Source organism: Bos javanicus, chromosome 13, assembly GCF_032452875.1.
Source record: "Bos javanicus breed banteng chromosome 13, ARS-OSU_banteng_1.0, whole genome shotgun sequence".
In the NCBI taxonomy this organism is placed as follows: domain Eukaryota; kingdom Metazoa; phylum Chordata; class Mammalia; order Artiodactyla; family Bovidae; genus Bos; species Bos javanicus.
In genome coordinates this window covers 32,470,477-32,492,448 of record NC_083880.1, presented here as the reverse complement: position 1 = coordinate 32,492,448, position 21,972 = coordinate 32,470,477, and the positions used below count along the sequence as shown (strand labels likewise).

The following is a 21,972-nucleotide window of genomic DNA, read 5'->3' as shown; positions in this document are numbered from 1 at the left end:
CTTGAGAAATATAGACTGTAGAAGATGGCAGAGTTGGCTGGGGACAGATAGCATGATTCAACTCTGCATGTCTGATCCTGACACTGATATTCTTTCTCTTATACATTGGTATTTCTCAACTATTGACTTTTCCTTTTTTGCAGAAATGTTCATAGTAAGTTTTTCCAAACAGCTAAAAACGGAAAACAATCCGTTTTTTAAAAGGTGAATGGTTAAGCAAAATATGATATATTCATACCAAAGAAGCAGTTCAGTTCATTTTCTCAGTCGTGTCCGACTCTTTGTGACCCCATGGACTGCAGCATGCCAGGTTTCCTTGTCTATCACCAACTCCTGGAGCTTGCTCAAACTCGTGTCCATCGAGTCGGTGATGCCATCCAACCATCTCATCCTCAGTCATCCCCTTCTCCTCCTGCCTTCAATCTTTCCCAATGTCGGGGTCTTTTCAATGAGTCAGTTCTTTGCATCACGTAGCCAAAGTATTGGAGATTCAGCTTCAGCATCAGTACTTCCAATGAATATTCAGGACTGATTTCCTTTAGGATTGACTGGTTGGATCTCCTTGCTGTCCAAGGAACTCTCAAGAGTCTTCTCCAACACCATAGTTCAAAAGCATCAATTCTTCACTGCTCACTCTTATTTATGGTTCAACTCTCACATCCATACATGACTACTGGAAAAACCATAGCTTTGACTAGATGGTCCTTTGTCGGCAAAGTAATGTCTCTGCTTTTTAATATGCTGTTCAGGTTGCTCATAACTTTTCTTCCAAGGAGCAAGTGTCTTTTAATTTCATAGCTTCAGTCACCATCTGCAGTGATTTTGGAGCCCCCAAATATAAAGTCTCTCACTATTGCCATTGTTTCCCCATCTATTTGCCATGAAGTGATGAGACCAGATGCCAGGATCTTCATTTTTTGAATGTTGAGCTTTAAGCTAACTTTTTCACTCTCCTCTTTCATTTTCATCAAGAGGCTCTTTAGTTACTCTTTACTTTCTGCCATAAGGGTGGTGTCATCTGTGTATCTGAGGTTATTGATATTTCTCCTGGCAATCTTGATTCCAGCTTGTACTTCATCCAGCCAGGCATTTCACGTGATGTACTCTGCATATAAGTTAAATAAGCAGGGTGACAATATATAGTCTTGACATACACCTTGCCCAATTTGGAACCAGTCTGTTGTTCCATATCTGGTTCTAACTGTTGCTTCTTGACTTGCATACAGGTTTCTTAGGAGGCAGGTAATGTGGTCTGGTATTCCCATCTTAGGATTTTTCCATAGTTTGTTGTGATCCACACAGTCAATGGCTTTGGCGCAGTCAATGAAGCAGAAGTTTTTCTAGAATTATCATGTTTTTTTCTACGATCCAACAGATGTTGGCAATTTGACCTCTGGTTCCTCTGCCTTTTCTTTTCTAAATCCAGCTTGAACATCTGGAAGTTCGCAGTTCATGTACTGTTGAAGGCTGATTTGGAGAATTTTGAACATTACTTTGCTAGTTTGTGAGATGAGTGCAATTGTGCAGTAGTTTGAACATTCTTTGGCATCGTGTTTCTTTGGGATTGGAATGAAAACTGACCTTTTCCAGTCCTGTGGCCACTGCTGAGTTTTCCAACTTTGCTAACATATTGAGTGAAGCACTTTCACAGCATCATCTTTTAGGATTTGAAATAGCTCAGCTGGAATTCCATCATCTCCACTAGCTTTGTTCGTAGTTTGTTCCTAAGGCCCACTTGACTTCACATTCCAGGATGTCTGGCTCTAGGTGAGTGATTACACCCACTATCGTGGTGATCTGGGTCATTAACACCTGTTTGTACAGTTCTTCTGTGTATTCTTGCCACCTTTTCTTAATCTCTTCTGCTTCTGTTAGGTCCATACTGTTTCTGTCCTTTATTGTGCCCATCTTTGCATGAAATATTCCCTTGGTATCTCTGATTTTCTTGAAGAGATCTCTAATTTTCCCATTCTATTGTTTTCCTCTATTTCTTTGCATTGATCACTTAGGAAGGCTTTCTTATCTCTCCTTGCTGTTTTTTGGAACTATGCATTCAGATGGGTATATCTTTCCTTTTCTCTTTTGCCTCTCACTTCTCTTCTTTTCTCAGCTATTTGTAAGGCTTCCTCAGACAACCATTTTGCCTTTTTGCATTTCTTTTTATTGGGGTTAGTTTTGATCACTGCCTCCTGTACAATGCTACAAACCTCCTTCCATGTTTTTCAGGCACTCTCTCTATCAGATCTAATCCCTTGAATCTATTTCTCACTTCCACTGTATAATCATAAGGGGTTTGATTTAGGTCATACCTGAATGGCCTAGTGCTTTTCCCTACTTTCTTCTATTTAAGTCTGACATTTGACAATAAGGAGCTCATGATCTGAGCAACAGTCAGCTCCAGGTCTTGTTTTTGCTGACTGTATAGAGTTTCTCCATCTTCAGCTGCAAAAAATATAATCAGTCTGACTTCAGTATTGACCATCCAGTGATGTCCATGTATAGTCATCTCTTGTGTTGTTGGAAGAGGGTGTTTACTATGACCAGTGTGTTCTGTTAACAAAACTCTGTTAGCCTTTGCCCTGCTTCTACTCAGTAATAAAAAAAAAACAATTTATTAATACACAAAACAATCTAGATAGATTATAAGGAAATTTTGATGAGTGGAAAAAAACCCTAAATCCCAAAAGGATACATACTGTAGGATTTCATTTCTATAACATTCTTGAAATGATAGAGCTATTCAACTATGGTCTGTGATTCAACTATGGTCTATGACTGAGTCAAAGATAGGGGATAGAATCCATTTATGTAAGTTAGCTACAAAATATTAAATATTCATTGAACTGTAGTATAGCACAGGTGGTTAAAAACAAGGACTATGAGGCCACACTGCCTGTGTTTGAATCCCAATTCTATCAATTACTAGCTATGTGTCTTTGGGCAAGTTATTTAACTTCCAGGTACCTCAGTTTCATCGTCCCTAAAGTGAAGATAATAATAATTTCTAGCTGGTAGCATTGTTGTAAGGACTCAATGAGCTGATCAAAGTAAAATGCTTAAAACAGTGCCTGGTGTATGGTAGTATCCTTCCTTCACTGTCATGAATCCATTGTGTGGACTGTGTGCATTGCGTGCACTGGCTTTCTGAGTGAAAAGCCAGGACTTACTCTCCAGAGTGGTGGGTGCGATTTTTGATTGTTGGTTCTGGGGCAGCTGGCAAGAACAGCTGAGCAATTGCTGAATGATTCCTGGACTCATTTGCTTAAAGTCCTCCTTAGAAATGGGTGAAAGCTTGTTCTGTAGAAATATGTTCACCAACTGCCCGGCAGAGAAGCAAGTCTGTAGGAGGCAGAACATATATTGTTACCAACCTCAGCACTGGACCAAATTCACCATCAACTACCATCCTGGAAGGATCAGGACTAAACTGGAAGGGTTCAAGTCAACACATGAAACCATTACTACGTGTGCTTCCCTGCAATCTTCTGTCCATACATAATTCTTGAGGATTGCTTTTCAGCTCTGATTAAAGCCGCTGTATCTCACTTTCATTCTGAGTATTGTGTAGTAGGAGTTTTGCACACATTTTTCTTTCCTGAAAAGAGATGTACAGTGTTTTACAATGTGCTGGATGGTGTACTAACCAGCAGCCTAAGCAAGCCTTAAGACTCCTGTTGGGGGCATGGCTTTGTATTATTAATGAAGTTAAAACTTTATAGGATAAAAAGGAGCTCTGGAGGAATAAGAGCATTGTCTTTAATATTATCTGATTTAATAAGTCTGTGTCGGCAACATGAATTTTCAAAAGCAATAAAAGTAAAGGTAATATTTTAAAAAGTGAATGCTGTGTCAACTTGCTGGTGTGTGAGCACTAAACGATATGGTGACCCATGTTCTTTGACAGTCCTTCACCACAAAAACAACTAAAATCATTGTTATTGCCTACAGGTTTCACTAATTTTTATCTATTTTTTCATATTGTATAGGGATATTTATGAAAGAAGTAGCTATACAATAAATGAAACAGATCTCTAACAACTGCCTGAAAACATTTGTCCACTTCAGAAGTGTTAAGGGCTGACATTTTATGCATCAAAAATTACATTGAAAAGTTTTCATATGTGGATGAGAAGGGTGTGTAGTTTCACTACCACAAACGGATGTCTTCTAATGAAATAAGACCCCAATGCAAGAGCAGTGTGATCTGAGGTCACAGTAAGGTATCTTTAAAAAAATCAGTGATGTCCAAGGATTGATGTGCCATGCTATAGAAAGTAGGGATTTTAAACAAAGACACATGGCTAATCAGAAAATGATGATGTTTGCTGGTTTTTCCCACATACAAATCCTCTGGGATGATCCCAAAGGTTAAAAAGCTTTATCTTGATTGGGAGATGTTTTGTTGCATGGAACAGAGCCACTTAAACCACCAAACACCCAGAGGAGGATGTATTAAGGTTACAGAAGATGTCTGACAGGGCAAGGACAGCCACATTTTATGAGGAATTCAACTGGAAGCTGGAAAATGAAAACCAAAGATTTTTCTCTATTTCTTCAGGGCTCTGTATTTTCTCCTTTCTGTTTCCCCCTGCAAACATCTATTTCCCTTCATAGTCTGGCCTCTCTCTTTAATAAACACATGGCCAGTTACTTCCCTGGCAGTCCAGTGGTTAAGATTTCACCTCCCAGTGCAAGGGGTGTAGGTTCGATCCCTGCTTGGGGAGATAAGATCCTGTATGCCCCACAGGCAAAAAAAACAAAACAAAAACCAGAAGCAATATTATAACAAATTCAATAAAGACTTTAAAAGAGATCCACATCTAAAAAATCTTTAAAAAAAAAACAGGCCGTATAAGCCCCAACCCATTCCATCTAACTGATGCGAAGAGCTGATTCACTAGAAAAGATCCTGATGCTGGGAAAGACTGAAAGCAAAAGGAGAAGAGGGCAGCAGAGGATGAAATGGCTGGATAGCATTACTGATTCAATGGACATGAACTTGGGTAAACTCTGGGAGATAGTGAGGGACAGGGAGGCCTAGTGTGCTGCAGTCCATGAGGTCGCAAAGAGTCAGACATGACTTAGTGACTGAACAGCAACATTATTCATTGTAATAGTATGCTTGTAACTACGAAATACTGTAAATAACTCATATGTTCATAAATAGAAGAAAGAATGAAGTATGCACACATGATGTACTAATAACACACACACACATACACACACAGAAGTCGCTCAGTCCTGTCCAACTCTTTGCAACCCCATGGATTGTAGCCCACCAGGCTCCTCGGTCCATGGGATTTTCCAGGCATGAATACTGGAGTGGGTTGCCATTTCCTTCTCCAGGTGATCTTCCTGACCCAGGGATCGAACCCACGTCTCCCGCATTGTAGGCAGACACTTTACCGTCTGAGCTACCAGGGAAGTCCATCAAAAACACAGAAGACTAGTAGGAAGTTTCAAAAGGATGTCAACTGAGATCTTTTATAGATGAAATCTCTAATATGGAGTTATAAATAATAAAGATCGCTGTGAACTGAAAAAAAAAAAAAAAGATTGGATTGAGTCAGATCTGATTGTCTCAGCAAGGCCACGGATAGGTTTTCTTGTTACAGTGTTATTTGATTCCATCAGTTTTGCCCCCAAGACAGGAAATGACATCATACTGTTCAAATATGGCTGCTGGACTCAGCCCTGTGGGTGGGGAAGGCATTTCTCAAAAAGACTGGGCAAGAACTCCAAAATGTTTCTACTACAAGAAGCAACAACAGAAAGCTTAATTTGTAAATTTTTCCCCCTTTATCAAAATAATTTACACAAAAGGCAATAGTCTCTTTTGCACTATTTATTAATCATGGAATAGAATCAATCATCATTAAAAATACTGGCAACAATAAAGGGAAACTAACCATAAATATGATGAATCTTTCATAATAAATATTCTTAATGAAAAATGCCTGACTGGGAAATAAAAGAGTGGAGACACAGACATGAAGAGAATGCCATGCATCTCTCCCCAGTTCATTGTCAAGGAATTGAACAGTTTCCAGAACACCTTCTTGTAGAGTAAGGTTATTCTATTATAAGCTTCTATGCCCTTGATATTTACTTGCTATTCCTATACAATTTAGGTTACTGTTGCATTACATTTCTTCTGAAATCACTAATACAAATGTCCTTAAAGGTGATTCATCATTTCCTTTAAATTTTGGCAAACTATTTTTAATAAAGAAGAAAATAGAATGAAAATTAGATGATTCAGTCAATAACCTTTAAATAGCTTTATTCCTTTACCTAAAACTTCAATATACTTGTACACTTGTGTTGATGTCATAAGACCTTTGTGGAAACTTTACAAACATGTTCACTTCCTGGAAGTGTCACTTCCTGCATTTTAGTTTTGAGAATCACTTGGAGGGCTAGTTAAAAGACAGGATGCTGGGCTCCACAATCAGAGTGTATAATTCAGTAGATTCTGGGCTGGGACCTGAGAATCCAACCAACAAGGCCCCAGGTGCTGCTGATACTGCTGGCCCAGGGACAACACTTTGAGACTCACTGGTCCAAATAATACAAGCAGGATCTTCAGATCTAGTCTCTTACTTTAGGGTCCCCTCAAGAGTCACAAAGAAAGTGAATGTTGAAACAAGAAAGAAGCGGTTTTGTTTATCTTGCATAGTCATCACAGAAGATGACAGTTACTGTTCTTAGAAAATGCATGTCTTAAGTAAGTAATCCCTAAATTTTAAGAAATAACCTTCATTATTTATGCAAATAGGGTCTCCATCAGACAAATGAGTTCCCTTCCTAAGAAGAGCTGGCCCTGAAGGAATATTTAAGGAGACCTCACAAAGATTAATACAGGCATCAACTTGTTACCTTTAGTGAATATACTATGAGTTTAAAATAACTTTAATTGATGCCTTTACTATGTGGCCTAATTACTAGAAATTGACTTTTTAAAATATATCATAGCAAAAATATGCAATACTGCCCAATCATGTATTAATAACTTACAGGAACAATAGTCACTATAGTTAGAAATGTTTACAGAACTTTGCTCTTTCAATATACAGATTTGTGCTTAATAGGAATAATAACTCATCCAAGATACAAATAAAAAGTAGTCTTATTTTCCTTAAATCAACATTTATTAAACAATAGCATAGTTGTTAAGAACACAGAATATGCTATGGGACAACTTATGTATATATCCTCAGTTTCTGTCAACTTAATCAACTACTTTTTAGTTCCATGACTCAATTTCCTCATCGGTAGGATGGAATCATTTAACCTAACCTCATACAGCTGTTGTAATAACTAAATGAAGAAATGCAGGGGAAACTGCAGTGTCTAATACATAGTATTCATTTACTCATTAAATATAAGCCCTTATCATGGAATATCAATTTTCCAAGATGTTAAATGATAAGGGCAGAGAAGGTTTCTATGTGTAACAGAGTCTGAAAAATGCTGAATTCAATAAGACTAAAGAATTTTATTTACTGCAGGACCTCCCCAGGCATGTTAATATGCTACAGTGCAATAGATATCTCTATTTCCCAAACAGATTTGACAATAACACCCTTTTTAAAGAAGTATCACAGGACTTCCCTGGCAGTCTAGTAGTTAAGGCTCTGCCCTTCCAATGGAGAGGGTGTGAGTTCAATTCCTGGTTGGGGAACTAAGATCCCACATGCCATGAGGCAAGGCCAAAAAGAAAAAAGTATTATCCAGATTTCCCTGGTTGCCTAGTGATTAAGAATCTGTCTGCAGATGCATGGGACACAGGTTTGATACTTGGTCTGGGAACTTAGATCCCACATGCCACAGTGCAACTAAGCCTGTGTGCCACAACCACTGAATCTGCAGGCCCTAGAGCCCGTGCTCCACAAGAGAAGCCACTGCAATAAGAAGGCCGTGCACCACAGCTACAGAGCAGCCCCTTCTCGCTGCAACTAGAGAAAGCCCTAGTGCAGCAAAAAGACCTGGCACAGCCAAATAACAAACGAACAAGACAAACAAAAGCAAGTATTATCTAGTAGACTAATGAATGTACTTTGGAACACAACTTCAGGAAGTAAGAATAAGAATATATTTATAGGTCCATATATCGCCTTTTCTCAAAAACCTTCTTAGTGCCACCTACTATACAAACATTTCTCTGTTGCTCACAATCCAAAGTAATCTCATCATAATCCAATCTAAATTTGAAGCATTCATTCATGATTATTTTTATATGTCTATATTCACCCAGTATCCTGGTAGCTCCATAGGAGCTGTGCCTGTTTTTGTTCAATTCTTTACCCTTAGTGCACACAATGGTGAATGATAAATGGTCGCATGTTTACTGAATTATTCATGAATTCAGTATGGAGGAAAGAGTAATATATACTATTCTCCTAAATATTTTGGCTTCAAGTTTTAAATCTGCAGAGATCTACTTGTAAAAGGAAAAAACCCTGACTACACTGAGGAAATAGAATATTTTACATTTAAGGAAATCTACATAACCCTTGAAGTTTTCTACAAGTCTTAGAGAATGTTCACAGTTGCTTCCTTTGACAGTACAACAGTACAAGAGGAATAATGACAATACCTGATCCCAGGAAATTGGACCATCTTCTGATTCTGGGTCCATGGATACAGATAGATTAGAGTAGTCTCCATCATGAAGTGTTAGGCTGTTTTGTTTCCTTCTAAGCTGATGGATTTTATCCTTTCTGATACAGGTACTTTTAGTCCAGAGAGTGTTGAGGAGCTTGTCTAGTTCTAGAAATTTCATACAAAATTTAGTGTCAGAATAAAGACAAGCCAGTTTCAGAATAATCACAATTTCACATGGCCACAGCATAGATATGTTACTAAGAAAATTTCCAAGTTCTAATGAAAAGCCAAGAAATTATTCTGAATAAGAATGAAGAACATTTATACTTCACATGGATATTGATTCCCTTACAACATCTTGCCTAAGCTTTATAGCTGAACCATGATGAAATGGGCAATTCCATCAATGGAGTGCCTTTTGGTAAGTCCACTAATTCTTTTTCTAGGTGTTCCCTATAAAAATGAAAACAAAAGATGAAATTGAATTAATCCTTAGAAACTCTATTCACTTTAAGCACCATACATCCTTAATACATTAACTATGATTTTAAAGTAAAGTCAATCTAATTATATCCTCTTAAATGTTTAACGTGGAAAGAGGAATTGAACAGGAGCTGAGATTGTAGGGGCAAAATAGACCTCATTTTCTAAGGCAGCTGTGGTATGGTTGTCAGTTTATAGATTGCAGCTTAGTTTCCCTTGCTACAATGTAGGCTTTTAAAAATTGATTGACACAGAATAATTGAATAAATATAATGGTGAATTTCTTCAGATTTATTCATCTTCTTACTTGTAAAAATATATTTCTGGTATTTTCTAAATGTTACCATCAGTATTAGGAAAATTACAAGCTAGAGTTGCTACAATGTTTTATTTTAAATGGCCAGTTTAAAAAAAAATTGTTTTGAGACCTGCAAAGTAACCGGGAAAGTGGGACCCAGAGTTAGGCGAAAAAGCAGTCAATAAATATGCCCCTGAGATTTCCCAGATGTTGGATTTAACAGACAAAGACTTCAAAGCAGCGATCATGAGTATGTTCAAGGAACTAAAGAAAATAATATTTGAGAAATTAAAGGAAAGTATAAGAATAATAAGCTAACAAACAGCAACTTTTAATCAGGAGATCAAAATTATATAAAGTCTAAATGGAAATTCTGGACTAAAAGAATCAGTTCATTTCAGTTCAGTTCAGTCACTCAGTCGTGTCCAACTCTTTGTGACCCCATGAACTGCAGCATGCCAGGCCTCCCTGTCCATCACCAACTCCCGGAGCTCACTCAGACTCACGTCCATCGAGTCAGTGATGCCATCCAGCCATCTCATCCTCTGTCATCCCCTTCTCCTCCTCCCCCAATTCCTCCCAGCATCAGAGTCTTTTCTAGAATAAGTGAAATGAAAAATTCACAGCAGCATGTTGGGATGGCAGAAAAAACAATTACTGAATTGAAGATAAATTAATAGAAATAATCTACTCCGAAGAACAGAAAGAGAAAAAAGAACAAGTCTCAGAGACCTATGGGAAACAGCGAGTACACTGACCTATATGCAATGGCAGTCACTTGGAGAGGAGAGAGAGAAAGAATTATAAAAAAAATTGAAGAAAATAATGGTTAAAAACATTCTCAATTTGATATAAAACCTTGATATACATTTTCAATAAGTTCATCAGACATCAAATAGGATAAATATAAAAACAAGTCAAATACAAAGCTATATCTTGAAAGTAGTAATGGAAAACTGACTCATCACATACAAAGGAGCATCAGTACAATTAACAGTTAACTTATCATCTTAACAATGGAGGCCAGAAAGTAGTGGAATAAGATATTCAAAGTGCTGAGAGAAATAACTGTCAATTAAGAATTTAATACCCAGCATAACAACTCTTCAAAAACAAAAGTGAAATAAAATTATTCCCAGATAAACAATGAATGGTGAATTTTTTGACAGCAGACCTGTCTTACAAGAAAGACTAAGTGAAGTTATTTAGACTAAAAAGAAATGACCAGAATGGTAAATTGAGTCCACAGGAAGAAATAAAGAATACTAGAAATGTAAATATATGGATTAATATAAAAGACTGTAATAAATACTTTTTATCCTATGTTCTCTAAACTCAATGAGGAAACACTAGAAGCTTTTCTTTCAAGGTCAAAAACATGGTAAGGGTTCATTCTCAAAATACCCACCATTATATTGAGGTTATTAACTAATATAATCAGGAAACAAAGAAAATAGAGACACAAGAATCAAAAAACAAGACGCAAATCTATATCTATGATGGTATAATTATATATCTGAAAACTCTAAATAATTAGGGCAAAAATAAAATGAAAGATTTAATCATGGAGTGAGTTACAAAGTTAATCTAAAAAAAAAATATCACTAACCTTCATATGGACAAACAAAAATCCGTTAGAAGCTATAATGAAAGAAAGGACCCCAGTTAAGAGATACAAAAAGAAAGTTAAATGCCTAGGTATAAATGTACCAGGAAATGTCTAAAACCTATGTGAGGGAAACAATAAAAACACTCCACAAAATAGACATGTAAACATGAACAAATAGGAAGACATACTATGGGATTTAAAAATGTAATATCTTGTAAATATCATTTCTAAGTTCTTTTATTTTTTTTCACAATTAGAATAATACTATCACAAGGTTTTTATCCCCCAGAATTTAACAATTAGGTGATATTTGTCAGTAAGAATGAACAAGCCAGGAAAACCCTGAAAAGAAGAGCAATGAAGAAGGCTAGATCTACCAGAAATTAAAATATACTATAAAGCTGGTACACATAAAACAGCAGAGTCCTGGCACATTTCTCCAACAAAAAAAAACTGCCACAAAATATAGTGGAGGGGAAGGGCATGACACCTTGAAAAAAACTTCAATGACATATCAATAATTCACATTTTATAGACCTTATTTAGATCCTAGTTCAATAAAAAATGAAAATATTTTTTAAAAGCTGAAAAATATGAACATTATAGAATCATTCACTTTTTTAGTTGTGATACTACTAATAGATGCTTTTTTAAAAAAGCCTTCTCTTCTAGAGATTCATACAGAAATACCAACAGGTTGATGATTTGCTTCAAAATAATCAAGTAATGAGCGCTGAAGAATTGATGTTTTGAACTGTGGTGTTGGAGAAGACTCTTGAGAGTCCCTTGGACTACAAGGAGATCAAATCAGTGAATTCTAAAGGAAATCAATCCCGAATATTCACTGGAAGGACTGATGCTGAAGTTGAACCTCCAATACTCTGGCCACCTGATGCAGAGAGCCAACTCATTGGAAAAGACCTGATGCTAAGAAGGATTGAAGGCAGGAGGAGAAGGGGATGACAGAGGACAAGATGGTTGGAGGGCATCACCAACTCAATGGACATGAGTCTGAGCAAGATCCAGGAGATGCTGAAGGACAGGGAAGCCTGGCGTGCTAGAGTCTGTGGGGTCGCAAAGAGGCGGACTGAGCAAGTGAGCAACAATAATCAAGTAATGGGAGAGAATGGAGGAACATATAAAATAAGATAATCCAGATTGCTGTTGCTTGTTGAGGCAGGGACTGTGTACATGGGAGTTCATTGTTTTATTGTTTCTACTTTTATTTATATTTGACAATCTCTATAATAAAAACATTTAAAAAAAAACCCACGTAAAAGTAGCAAACTTTTGCTCCTCCTACTCCAAAATGCAGTCAGTGTCAGTAGGGCCCTAGCTCAGAGGCAGCTGTTAGAAAAAATGCCTCAGGGCCTCTGGAATAAGCATTTAATTGTACTGAGATGGGAGGGAATTCTGAGTTCTCAAATGCAAACGTGGCTGCTTTGTGCCCAAACGAGTGATACTGAACATCTGTCACAAACATTATGTGGGTTTTTTATCCCAGATCCATGATGGCTTCATGTGCAGACAGCTCGCCTTGATCTTACAGTACAGCTTGCCTCCAACCATATTCTGTACTCCAGTGTTGAGCCTTCAAAGTGGCACAAATTTTTATTTGAAAAGTGGAGTAATTGCATTCCTTTGGTTGACATGGAAACTGTCCTGCTAAAACTCAGTCATCCAAAATCTGAATTTCATAATCCCTGTTTCCCATACCAAAATCATTCTCAGCACAGCATGCTTTCCCCTGGTCTCTGTCCTAGTGATGACAGCTAGGAAACACAATTGACTGGTACTTCAGCTTTCATCTTAATAAAGATTTTTTTCCTTTTTTTTTAAATTAATTTTTAATTGAAGGATACACTGCTTTACAACATTGTATTGATTTCTGCCATACATCATTGTGAATCAACCATAGGAATACATATGTTCCCTCCCTCCAACCTCCCACCCATCCCACCTCTCCAGGTTGTCCTGGAGCACTGGTTTGAGCTCCCTGAGTCATACAGCAAATTCCCACTGGCCACCTATTTTACATATGGTAATGCATATGTTTCCATGCTACTCTCTCCATTTGTCCCATCCTCTCCATCCCCCTCTGTGTTCACAAGTCAAATCAAGAGTCCTCAACTTTCAGGATCTAATGCCTGAGGTGGAGCTGAGGTTTAATAATAATAGAAATAAAGCGCACAACAGATGTAATGCCCTTGAATTATCCTTACATCATCCCCTTCCCCTGGTCCATGGAAAAACTCTCTTTCACGAAACAGTGCCTGGTGCCAGAAAGGTTGGGGACTGCTGGCTTTAAGCATATAAAATGAATTACAGAAAAACACATCTGTCATTCAATTGGTTACACAAACAAGTCAGGGAAAGTTCTGTGCAGATTTGGATGACTCTTAGCCCTTGATCCCTTTCAGAGTTGGAAGATTTATCTAGATCATGAGTGTGCTGCTGGCGTCTTGGAAAATTTGTATTTCTCTTCTGTGTTGTGACTTCCCAAGAGGAAATATGTTGGCAAAAGCACCAGCTATGAAGTGACACACCAAGTCCCCTTGGTGTGCCCAGAAAGCAGGGCGTTCTAATGCAGATGAAAAAATTAAGTCATTTCACTCTTAATGTCTTGTCGAGTACAAAGAAATGTGTGAAACACACATCCTGATTTCATTCCACGATGTCCTATTTTATTCTCAGATCCCTAAAATGCTGGCAGTCACAAATGTAACCAGGCCGCATATTTTACAATGCTTTTGTTTAACACGACACGACTTACTTTTATGGTTCCAAGCAAACTGCTACCAAGCCTCTTGCAACATTTGGAATATCCTTTTATCCTTCTACACAAGCAGTCCCCAACCTTTTTGGCACTAAGGAGCAGTTTTGTGGAAGACAATTTTTCCAGGGACCAGGTGGCGGGGAGTTGGGAGGAAGAGAGGTGGGAGAGAGGGGGTGGTTTTGAAATGATTCAAACACATTACATTTATTGTGCATTTTATTTCTATTATTTTATTACATCAGGTCCTGAAATCATCAGGCATTAGATCCTGGAGGCTGGAGACCTTTGTTCTACAAGATACTTTGTCACCTATTGCCCAGCATTTTATACCAAAAGAGACAGTAGTACTAGGGTGCCCTCATTTGCAAAGTCATATCTGACTCTTAGTGACCCCACAGACTGTAGCCCACCAGGCTCCTCTACCCATGGGATTTCCCAGGTAAGAATATTGGAGTGGGTTGCCATTTCCTCCTCCAGGGTGTCTTCCCGACCCAGGAATCAAACTTGCATCTCCTGCATTGGCAGGCGGATTCTTTACCACTGAGCCACCTAGGACATCCCAATTAGTACTAGTAACAGATCATAAAAATCTTTCCTTTCAACTCCCTACCCACAATTTCATCATCCCTGCTCAAGGGTGCTGAGTTTTTGTTTTTGTTTTTTTTTTTGCCTTATCACCCCACAGATGTCATAGCATGCTTGCCCTGACAAGGCCCCCTGGGCTGTCTCACTACAAGCTGAGATAAAAAGGGTGTTTAAAACATACCTGAACAAACTCGGTCACCACAATGCTTCCACCTTTGTTTTTGGCACAGTTTATATTTAGTAGGCGTGACTTGGAAATGAAATTCATGAAAAGCATCTTTACCTGATAGGTGAAGAGTATTCGTACTATTCAAGGCACTGAAAATGTATTCTGTAAAATAGTCTGGGGGAGGCAAGTTTCTTTGTCCCAGACAAACACCTTGGAGGGACAAAGCAATGATTGTCGCTGCCAACTGAGGAAGAGTGTTTTCATCGGCACCATCACTGCTTAGGATTCCAGATTTTTTCTGCAGCACTTTGGTTTCCATACACTGAAATCAGACACAAAGTAAAAAGGAAACGTTAACTTCCGAAGCTATTCTGATTAGAAAATCTCTAGGGACTTCCCTGATGGTTCAGTTGTTGAAAATCTGCCTGCCAATGCAAAAGACACAGGTTCGATCCCTGGTCTGGGAAGATTCTACCTGCCATGGGGCAACTAAACTTGGGCATCACAGCTGCTGAGCCCCCAGGCCCTAAAGTCTGTGCCCCACAACATGATAAGTCACTGCAATGATAAACCCACACGTGCACTGCAACAAAGACCCAGTACAGCCAAAAATAAATAAGAAAAAAAAAAAGAAAGAAAAGAACATCTGGTGGCTCAGACCGTAAAGAATCCATCTGCAATGCGGGAGACCTGAGTTTGATCCCTGGGTTGGGAAGATCCCCTGGAGGAGGGCATGACAATCCACTCTTGCCTGGAGAATTCTATGGACAGAGAGACGTGATGGGCTACAGTTCATGGGGTTGTGAAGAGTGGAACACAGTTGAGCAACTAAACACAGCACAGCGCAGCCTAGCATCATTTTCTAGTCTCAGATAGAACTCTATCTGGAAAATATTTGTTTCTTTCATCTGCCATGACACTGAATTTTTCAACTCCCATCTCAGTGGTTCTTACCTATCTAATCTTTCTCATTATTCATCTAAAGATGCGTTTTCTCCAATGAGACTCTTGCCCTGACTACTTATGAAACAGGAGGGACATGACATAAACTGATTCGAATCAAATATGTCCAAGATGGTGGATGAGTCAACTTTCTCTAGAACTTGAGCCTCAGTATACACTCACTGTCACACTCAGCAAGTTGAGTGGCACACCCACAGTGGCCATGACAGTTCTAAGGCAGACCATAAAGGTCAAAAAGTGGGCAGTGGCCCAATTCCTGGAAATTTCTACACCTTCCCCAAAATAGCTGGACTACTCCTTCCATTCATTAGTCTATGAAATTACCCAGCCCTCTAAAAACTGACAACCCCACACCCTGGTGCCTACATTCTCAGATGGCCCACACTTTGGCATATGTTTCTCTCTAAATAAATCCACTTCTTAACTATCACTTTGTCTCTCACTGAATTCTTTCTGTGATGAGACCTCAAGAATCTGAGCTTCATTAGTCCTGAGAACAGGTGTGATCTCAATTAAAATACCATAGGTCTAAGTCCCAATCTGAGGTGCACAGTTTAACTTTCATCCTTTCAACTGGTGAACTGTTTTTCTCCAGCTTCAAGTACAGCCTGAAGGCTGGTAACACTCAAATCTATATTCCTGACCTTGACTTCAAGCTGACTCTGCTGTCTTATATGATCACAGAGCATGCTCCCTTTCATATCTGCCTTCAACTACTTGGTTCAGCTTCCTCCTTACCAACCAAAACTTACTCCAGCCATAGGCTAGTGATGACATGGATTCTCTTTTCGTTCCCAAAGAGAGGTTCTTTCCAACGGTAAGATATGAAGGGAAGAAGAAGGATCCAAAACAAAAATCTGGGTCATCAGCCATCTCACAATTTTTATAAATAATAAGTCAATCTACTAGCTGAATCAGTATCAAGTGGATGTGTGTGCATGTGTATGTGCTCAATCACTCAGTTGTGTCCAACTCTTTGTGACCCCATGGACTGTATCCCACCAGGCTCCTCTATCCATGGAATTTTCCAGGCAAGAATACTGGAGTGGGTTGCCATTTCCCTCTCCAGGCGATCTTCCTGACCCAGCGACTGAACTCCTGTCTTCTGCATCTCCTGCATTCACAAGCAGATACGTTATTGCTGAGTATCCTGGCAAGAGGGGAGCATGGTGAAGGCCAAAGGTTTATTGGCATGTAATGGAGTTTGCCCTATATCCTAAAATCAACTGGAAGCCAAAGGAGAATTTTGAGCAAGGGATTGGAATAGGGCTACAGGTCTAGTGTGTTTTGATGAATTCACTCTGGCTACATGGTGGAGAACAAGTAGACTGGAAAGGGAGTCAGTGATTCCTAGAAGCACAGTTGGAAGACTATTACAGTAGCCCAGGTAAAAAACAGTGATGGTGATAATTGGAGAAAAGTCATCAGGCTATGACTATGCTATTTCAGGAGGAAATAGTAGTAGAACTTGGAGATATATTAGATATAAAGGTGGAAGAAAATTAGAAAATAAAATTTCTAGTTGGGCCTTTATCTGCTGACCTATGAAGTGACACATGAAGACTGGGTCTTGCTGGGTTGACTTATGGGTATTTGAAGTATGAGGTGCCTTTACCATATCCTTAAAGAAAAGATGCTGAATAGCTTATGTGGGTCTGGAGTTCACAGGAGTGTCTGGGATGGAGATACACTCTTGTGAGTCATCTTTAACTATAGATGTGCTACCCCAGAGGAAGCACAGGGAATGACGGGGGCTAAGATCATGCCTGAAAGAGCATTAATGCTTAAAATCTAGACACAGTGAACATAGGGCTGTTTTTGAATTGGCAGGTTTTTTTCCTCAGGTAAATAGTACGAGTGTTGCTAGATCATTTGGCAGTTCTATTTTTAATTTTTTGAGGAAGCTTCATTCTGTTTTCCATAGTGGCTGCAGCGCTATAGGCAAGATATGGAAGAAACCTAAACATCCATTGATTGATGAATAGATAAAGAAGATGTGGTATATACATATATACCTGATGGCTCAGCAGGTAAAGAATCTGCCTGCAACGTAGCAGACACATGATATGCAGGTTTAATCCTTGGGTCAGGAAGATCCCCTGGAAGAAGAGATGGCAATCCACTCCAGTATTCTTGTTTGAAAAGTCCCATGGACAGAGGAGCCTAGTGGCCTACAGTCCATGGGGTCACAAAGAGTCAGACAACAACTGAGCATGTATGCATGTATACATATACAAAGGAACATAATGCAGCCAAAAAAAGAATGAAATCTTGCCATTTGTAACAAAATGGCATTATGCTAAGTGAAATAAATTAGGAGGCCAAAGACAAACACTATATAACCTCATTTATATATGGAATCTAAAAAACAAGTGAACCAAACAAAATGGAAACGAACTTATGGAAATAGAGAGCAAACTGATGGCTGCCCTAGGAGATGGAGTGGGAGATTGGGTGAAATAGGTACAGGGAAATAAGAGGTGCAACTTCAAGTTATAAAATAAATTATGGAGATAAAACATATAGCATAGGAATAAAAAAAAATCTACACAGAGAAAGAGAGATGAGCCTGCATAGGTGAAAATGGGGGTCAGAGAGAAAGAAAAACAGGAATGTGCAGCATTACACAAGCCAAAGTAGAGACTATTTCATGAGCTACATAAGCAACATCAAAGAAAGGACAGGTTCAGGAATAGAAATAATTACTTTCCATTTTAATATTGAATTTCAAGGGCCAAGGAAATAGCCAATGGGGAATTTTGAAAGGCAGGTGTTTATATGAGTTGATGGCTCAAAAGAGAGATATGGACTGGTATGCAGCAGAACTGAAGGTCATCAGTGTTTGGGAGTCCTTGGCATTGTGTGAGTGAAGGGAGTGAAAGTCACTCAGTCGTGTCCAATTCTTTGTGACCCCATGGACTATACAGTCCATGGAATTCTCCAGACCAGAATACTGGAGTGGGTAGCCTTTCGCTTCTTGAGGGGAACTTCCCAACCCAGTTATCGAACCCAGGTCTCCCGCATTGCAGGCAGATTCTTTACCAGCTGAGCTACAAGGGAAGCCCAGCTTAAGGGATGGCAGGCCACATTCATCCTTCAAAGGAATAGCTGGACAAGTGAGAAGAAAACCAAGAGATGGCTGTGATGGAAACGGGAGAAAAAAACATGAAATGGGGGATGACAGAAATCAATGAGTGATGGGATTTCCCCAGTGGTCCCGTAGTTAAGACTTCACTTTTGAATGCAGGGGACACAGGTTCAATCTCTAGTCAGGGAACTAAAATCCTACATGCCATATTGTGTTAGTCTCTCAGTCGTGTCCAACTCTTTGCCATGGTGCCCCTCATGGCCCAACTTTGGTTTTCTCTCTCCTCACTATATTCTTGTTACTTGAGATGCACTCACAATGCCAAGCACTCCCAAACACTGATGACCTTCAATTCTGCTGCATATCAGTCCAGATTTTTCTTTTGAGCCATCCACTCATATACAGACAGACCTCATAGACTATAGCGTGCCAGGCTCCTCTGTCCATGGGATTCTCCAGGCAAGAATACTAGAGTGGGTTGCCATTTCCTTCTCCAGGGGATCTTCCCAACCCAGGGATCAAAACCACGTCTCTTATGTCTCCTGCATTGGCTGCATGCTATGTGGTACATGTGAAAAAAAAAAAAAAAAAGAAATCAATGAGAGAAAGAGAGCTTCATGGAGATGGGACTTGACTTCAAAAGTGAGAGCACAGAGCAGGACATAAATGGTTTAGAAATACCATGTACAAGAGTGTGAGAAGGAGGAAGTATGTTCATCAAATGAGGAACTAAGGGGAGGTTTACTATGTCAATGTTGCCTTGTGATGCAGGACAATGGGGGAAAAGTGCTGATAAGATTTATTTACTGAAGTATATAGTTAATTTACACTATTGTGTTTAATTTTTGCTGTACAGCAAAGTGACTTAGTTATACACACACACACACACACACACACACACACACACACTCTTTTTCATATTCTTTTCCATTATGGTTTAGGGTGGGGGTCCCCTAAGCCCAGGCCACAAACAGGTAGGGGTTCATGGTCTGTTAGGAACTGGGCCACACGTGAAGAGGTGAGCAGTGAACAAAACTGGAAACATCTCCCACCTCCATCCATGGAAAAATTGTCTTCCACAAAACCAGTCCCTGGTGCCAAAAAGTCAGGGACTGCTGGTTTAGAGAACTGTATTCAATAGCCTGTCGGGTTTTTTTAAAGTCTGTAATTGGTGAGTTTGACAAGAGCCTATTCATAGCTATGGTGGGGAGCAGTGTGGAAGGCTAAGAGGCAGTTATCAAACTTTAAACAAATTTGGAGAAGTAGCCAGAAGACTTGTGAATGACAATAACAAGTTAAAATAGCAGAGTGTGTACAGCATAGAGGTGGGGTGGGTTTTTCATGGAAGCTGTAAAAGAGTAATCATCTCCAAGTGCCACTGAGGACAAAGGACGATTCTAAAGCTTGTATCCATCCCTGAAGTCCTTAGGATGTGGTCAAAAATATTTATGCTCCATATAAGAAGCAGGGTTAGTGGAAGACCAGGTACATTTACCATGGAAACAGCAAGAGCAGAAAGAACAGAGAGAGGTGGGTGCATTCAGACACTGAGTCAGGAAGATGAAACCGAGTAGGAAGAGAAGGAAGGACTAAAAGGATGTTTAGACTCTGGACCATTAGGGAAGGTGGCTAAAACAGGGTATGATGGAGTAAGGTTGTCTCTCTTAATGAGCTGGTGAAGGCTCAGCTGGAGCTGCTGTTAGTGGTGTGACTTAAGGAGATTGAGTCCTATGCAAACCAAGACCTGCTAGTCATTTTGGGCCTGGCTTGCCAGAACCTTCTGTGACCTTATATATTCCCTAGTCAGAGAGCAGCAGCCTGCAGTGAGGTGCCAAAAGGCCTTCTGCAAAGTCCAGACTGACTGACTGACATCCTAGAGGAACCCAAGTCCAAGTGCATGGGCCACAGGACCCAGGATCTGGAGACAATGATCTCCTCCATGAGATAGTTCCAAGGTTCAGCACACGGTTATGACTCATAAGTGGCTCAATTCTTCTTGACTCAATATAAGAATAAAGTAGATCTACATATAATATTGAAGTAGTTTATTCTGTTACAGGAATGTTTAATCTCATACACACACACTCAGAAACTCAGGTATTTGCAGTACACGTTGCATAACCAGAAGTCTGCATTAAATATATACACTCCATCTGCCTTTAAATGCTGGCTTTCCATTTGCATTTAGTATAGATCAAAAGACAGTAACACACAGGAGGCTAAAATCCCAGTGGCTAATTTGAACTGATCTTGTATTATATAGATAGATGTTGCACTGAGGAAATTTCTCTGTAGGGACACATCCTTATTTAAATAGAAAATTGAATTCTATAAAAAGAACCACATTTTCTCAATTGGAAATAGAAAAATATATAGCCAAAGTTTTGAGATTCATGTGATTTTGAGTTACTGAAATGACATCTACAAAGTTCTTAGTAAACTGTCTTTCCATTTGTTCTGCCAAATATGAGAGAAATTAAGCCTATTTACAGCAAATTGGAGGGTATGTTTTCTGGCATTAAGTTGCAGCATGATTGCACAGATACCTTTGAACTCCTAGAAACCAGAATTGAGGTCAAGAATTTAAATTTATCAATATATGTTGCCACAAAGTGAATGTTTGTGTCTTGCCCAAAATTCAAATGAAATCCTAACCTCCACAGTGATGGTATTAGGAAGTGAAGCTTTGGGGAGGTGATTAGATCATGAGGGTGGAACCCTCATGAATGGAATTAGTGCCCTTATATAACACCCCACAGGTCTCCCTTGCTCCTGCCACCATGTGAGGACACGAAGAAAAGATGACTTTCTGTGAACCAAAAAGTAGCCTCTCATCAGAGATGATACCAAATCTACCCAGCACTTCGATCTTCGACTTTCCAGTCTCCAGAAGTGTGAGAATAAATTTCTGTTGTTTGTAAGCCACCCAGTTTATGACACTTATATTATATCAGCCCAGATGGACTAAGACACATGTCAATTAATAATTCAAGAGGAAAAAAAAACACATCCTGCCACACTCTTCAAAATGTGCTGGTGGCTCCTTAATTAATTCTTTAAGAAAATATGGCTTAAAAGAGTTCATGTTCAGAGAATGTTATCAGCTCAAACTTTCCACCAAAAAGCAGAAAGCAAAAAGGTAACTGAAAGGTCAGCTTTTACTGGAATAGTAATGAGGCAACAAGATGCTTGTTTCCTAAGAGTGGGAGCTGTAAGAGAAGAAGAGACTCGGGACCGCTGAATATATGCAGCACCAATCAAAAGCCACAAAAGAGATAATGTCTGTGCTGACTGTCATGAATAAGGCTTTTTGCAAGCTGCATCCTCAGGGAAATAACTAATAATAAATTCATCCCTTCCCAACTCTTACTACCTTCTCTTTCTCTCACCAGAA

General features: G+C 39.2%; 1 protein-coding gene across 7 annotated transcripts in view; it reads right to left on the bottom strand.

Annotated features, from left to right (window-relative positions):
* SLC39A12 (solute carrier family 39 member 12) overlaps positions 1–21,972 on the bottom strand; it is an 84,336-nt gene that overhangs the window by 48,543 nt on the left and 13,821 nt on the right. For all 7 annotated transcript variants that reach the window (XM_061436165.1, XM_061436160.1, XM_061436161.1 and 4 more), the window contains exons 4-6: positions 14,642–14,849; positions 8,600–8,772; positions 3,168–3,339 (exon numbers count right to left, since the gene is read on the bottom strand). In XM_061436165.1, coding sequence (XP_061292149.1) covers positions 3,168–3,339; positions 8,600–8,772; positions 14,642–14,849 — 553 coding nt within the window. The remainder of the gene's footprint in view (positions 1–3,167; positions 3,340–8,599; positions 8,773–14,641; positions 14,850–21,972) is intronic.